Source organism: Capra hircus, chromosome 21, assembly GCF_001704415.2.
Source record: "Capra hircus breed San Clemente chromosome 21, ASM170441v1, whole genome shotgun sequence".
Classification (NCBI taxonomy): domain Eukaryota; kingdom Metazoa; phylum Chordata; class Mammalia; order Artiodactyla; family Bovidae; genus Capra; species Capra hircus.
Genome location: NC_030828.1, coordinates 53836293 through 53838986, shown reverse-complemented (window position 1 = coordinate 53838986; position 2694 = coordinate 53836293). Strand labels below are relative to the sequence as shown.

Below are 2694 nucleotides of genomic sequence, written 5' to 3'. Positions count from 1 at the left end.
AGTTGGTGATGGACAGGAGGCCTGGAGTGCTGCGATTCATAGGGCGCAAAGAGTCGGACAGGACTGAGCGACTGAACTGATTTAAAAGTTATTATATTATAATTGTTTTAATTCATGCTGTACAGAAAATGATTCAGTTTTACATACGTGTGTGTGCGTGCTTCAGTCACGTCCCACTCTTTGCAACCCTGTGACTGTAGCCTGCCAGGTTCCTCTGTCCTTGGGGTTCTCCAGGCAAAAATACTGAAGTGGGTTGCCATGCCCTCCTCTGGGGATCTTCCTGACCCAGGAATCAACCCATGGCTCCTGGTCTCCTACATTGTAGGCAGATTCTTTTTCCATTGAGCCACCTGAAAAGTCCATCTAATATATATATATACATTCTTTTTCATTATGGTTTATCACAGGATATTCAATATAAACTCCTATGTTATACAGTGGGACCTTGTTGTTTATCCTAATTTAATTCTCAGAACAACCATGTGGGGTAGATAGAGTTATTATCTCCATTTTACAGTTGAGAAATATTATGCCAAAATAAGTTGGATAGGAAGGTTATAGTCCAAGCGTTTGTTAGGACAGACCCGTGAGGAGTCCCCTAGTTTCGCCAGACGGCCCGACTTCTGCTTCTAAGAACTTTGGGGGAAAGCATATTTCTCACCTGGGATATTTTTTCTTTTAAAATGCTCTTTTTCACGTCAAGAAATTAACATTTTCCTTTGGGTGTTTTGGCAATGACTGTGAATTAAAGCCGGGTTAATATTTTTTTCCTTCTAAATTGTTAGGGGCCACAGACCAGAGGAAGATGGAGCGCTTCTCTTACAGTGTGATTTTGATCATGGCCTTTTCCAGAGCACTTGAACTGGGATTAGTCGCTGGATTGGGCGGCCTTGAACTTGCCTGTCTGTCACAGGGAGAGCTGGCCTTCAGAGATGATGGCCTTTGGTCCCAAGAGGAGCCTGCAATTCGTCACCAGCCTTCCCAGTTTGTAGCATCCATGGGAATCCAAAAGAGTAAGGAGCTGAACAGAACCTGCTGTTTGAATGGGGGAACCTGCATGCTGGGGTCCTTTTGTGCCTGCCCTCCCTCTTTCTATGGACGCAACTGTGAGCATGACTCTCGCAAAGAGAACTGTGGGTCTGTGCCCCATGACACCTGGCTGCCCAGGAAGTGTTCCATGTGTAAATGCTGGCATGGCCAGCTTCGCTGCTTTCCTCAGTCATTCCTACCCGGTTGTGATGGCCATGTGATGGATGAGCACCTCACAGCTTCCAGGACTCCAGAATTAACACTGTCTGCATGTGCTCTTATGCTACCTGGCATCTGCCTTGCTATACAAAGTTATTATTAACCCACATTTCTTTTCAACATTTGTCATGCAGATTTCATGACCTGTAAAGGCTGTCTCTCTAATGTCTCAACTGAGAGATGATAATTTGTTAGTTGCCTTGAAATAGTGAATAGATTTCCCTGTGGTCCCTAAAAGATTTCCTTGAAGCACCAGTTACTTTCCTCTGCCCGCCCTCTCCATAAAACTAGTTAAAAAAAAAAGAGTAAGCCATCTCTTGTGCCCAACTCCTGTGTTTCTGATACATGTAACTGCCAAGGGCTTACAAATAATTTTCCTTTAAAACAGGTTGAATTCTATATTCAGATTATTAAAGGTTACTCTCAATGTGGAACTGAGGCATAAAGCTTTGAATGGAGTAGACTGACATCAGTTAAGATAGTATCTTGGAAAGGAAGGACCTGTGAGGGGAGCAGAGGAGAAGGAAGGGGGGCAGATATCCACGGTGAGAGACTCGGTGCTAGAGTGATGGAGGTGTGCATATATCCTGGGTGACTAGGTAGAAAACTGGGAGCAAATGGGAGAGATTTGAGAAAATAAAATGAATGTCTTGGTAGATCTGGTAGCTACAGAGAAGCAAGTTAAAAGGCTAAGTTGAAGGGCAAGTTTCTGTCATCTATAGGAAGCTGTACGAGACAAGGGCACCTGTTTTCTGAAGGATTTGTAAAAAGAATAAAAGTGAAAGTGAAGTTGCTCAGTCATGTCCGACTTTTGCGGACCCATGGACTGTAGCCTACCAGGCTCCTCCCTCCATGGGATTCTGCAGGCAAGAGTACTGGAGTGGGTTGCCATTTCCTTCTCCAGGGGATCTTCCTGCCCAGGGATCGAACCCTGGTCTCCCGCATTCCAGGCAGACGCTTTGACCTCTGAGCCACTAGGGAAGCCCAGGGGAAAAGAATAAAGTCTTCTTTAAAAAAACTATCTAAATTCCCCTGAGATATAAAGATTGCTTAATATATTATGATTTCTCTATACTATGCAATTATTTCAATGGTGGTAAAAGAAAATGTTCACAGTATGTTTAGTGTAAGCCAGTGATAAAACCATATATTGTAAAGCCAGTTTTAAAAATATGTATCTGTTCTGTCTAGTAAAAGTGGGAATTACATTGAAAAAAAAACAAGTTGGATAATTTGCCTACATAAATTAAAAAATGAATTAGTCAATTATTCGAATAAACTTCTGACAACCACAAATTCAATGGCTCCTTCCACAATAACCTCTTTTTTCTCTCTGCTTTCAGAATTCATACTCATGGCCACAGGAAAAGGAAATGTGTCTCTTTAAAGAAGGATTTTTGCTGGTTTAGTGTTTCGTGTTGAGTTCTAGATTAAGAATCAAACTGG

The 2694-nt window shown here is 42.5% G+C and overlaps 1 protein-coding gene across 1 annotated transcript; it reads left to right on the top strand.

Annotated features, from left to right (window-relative positions):
* On the top strand, window positions 757–1351 carry LOC108638494 (putative teratocarcinoma-derived growth factor 3). Its single transcript, XM_018065976.1, has one exon. The coding sequence runs from the start codon at window positions 806–808 to the stop codon at window positions 1349–1351; it is 546 nt and encodes a 181-aa protein (XP_017921465.1). The 5' UTR covers window positions 757–805.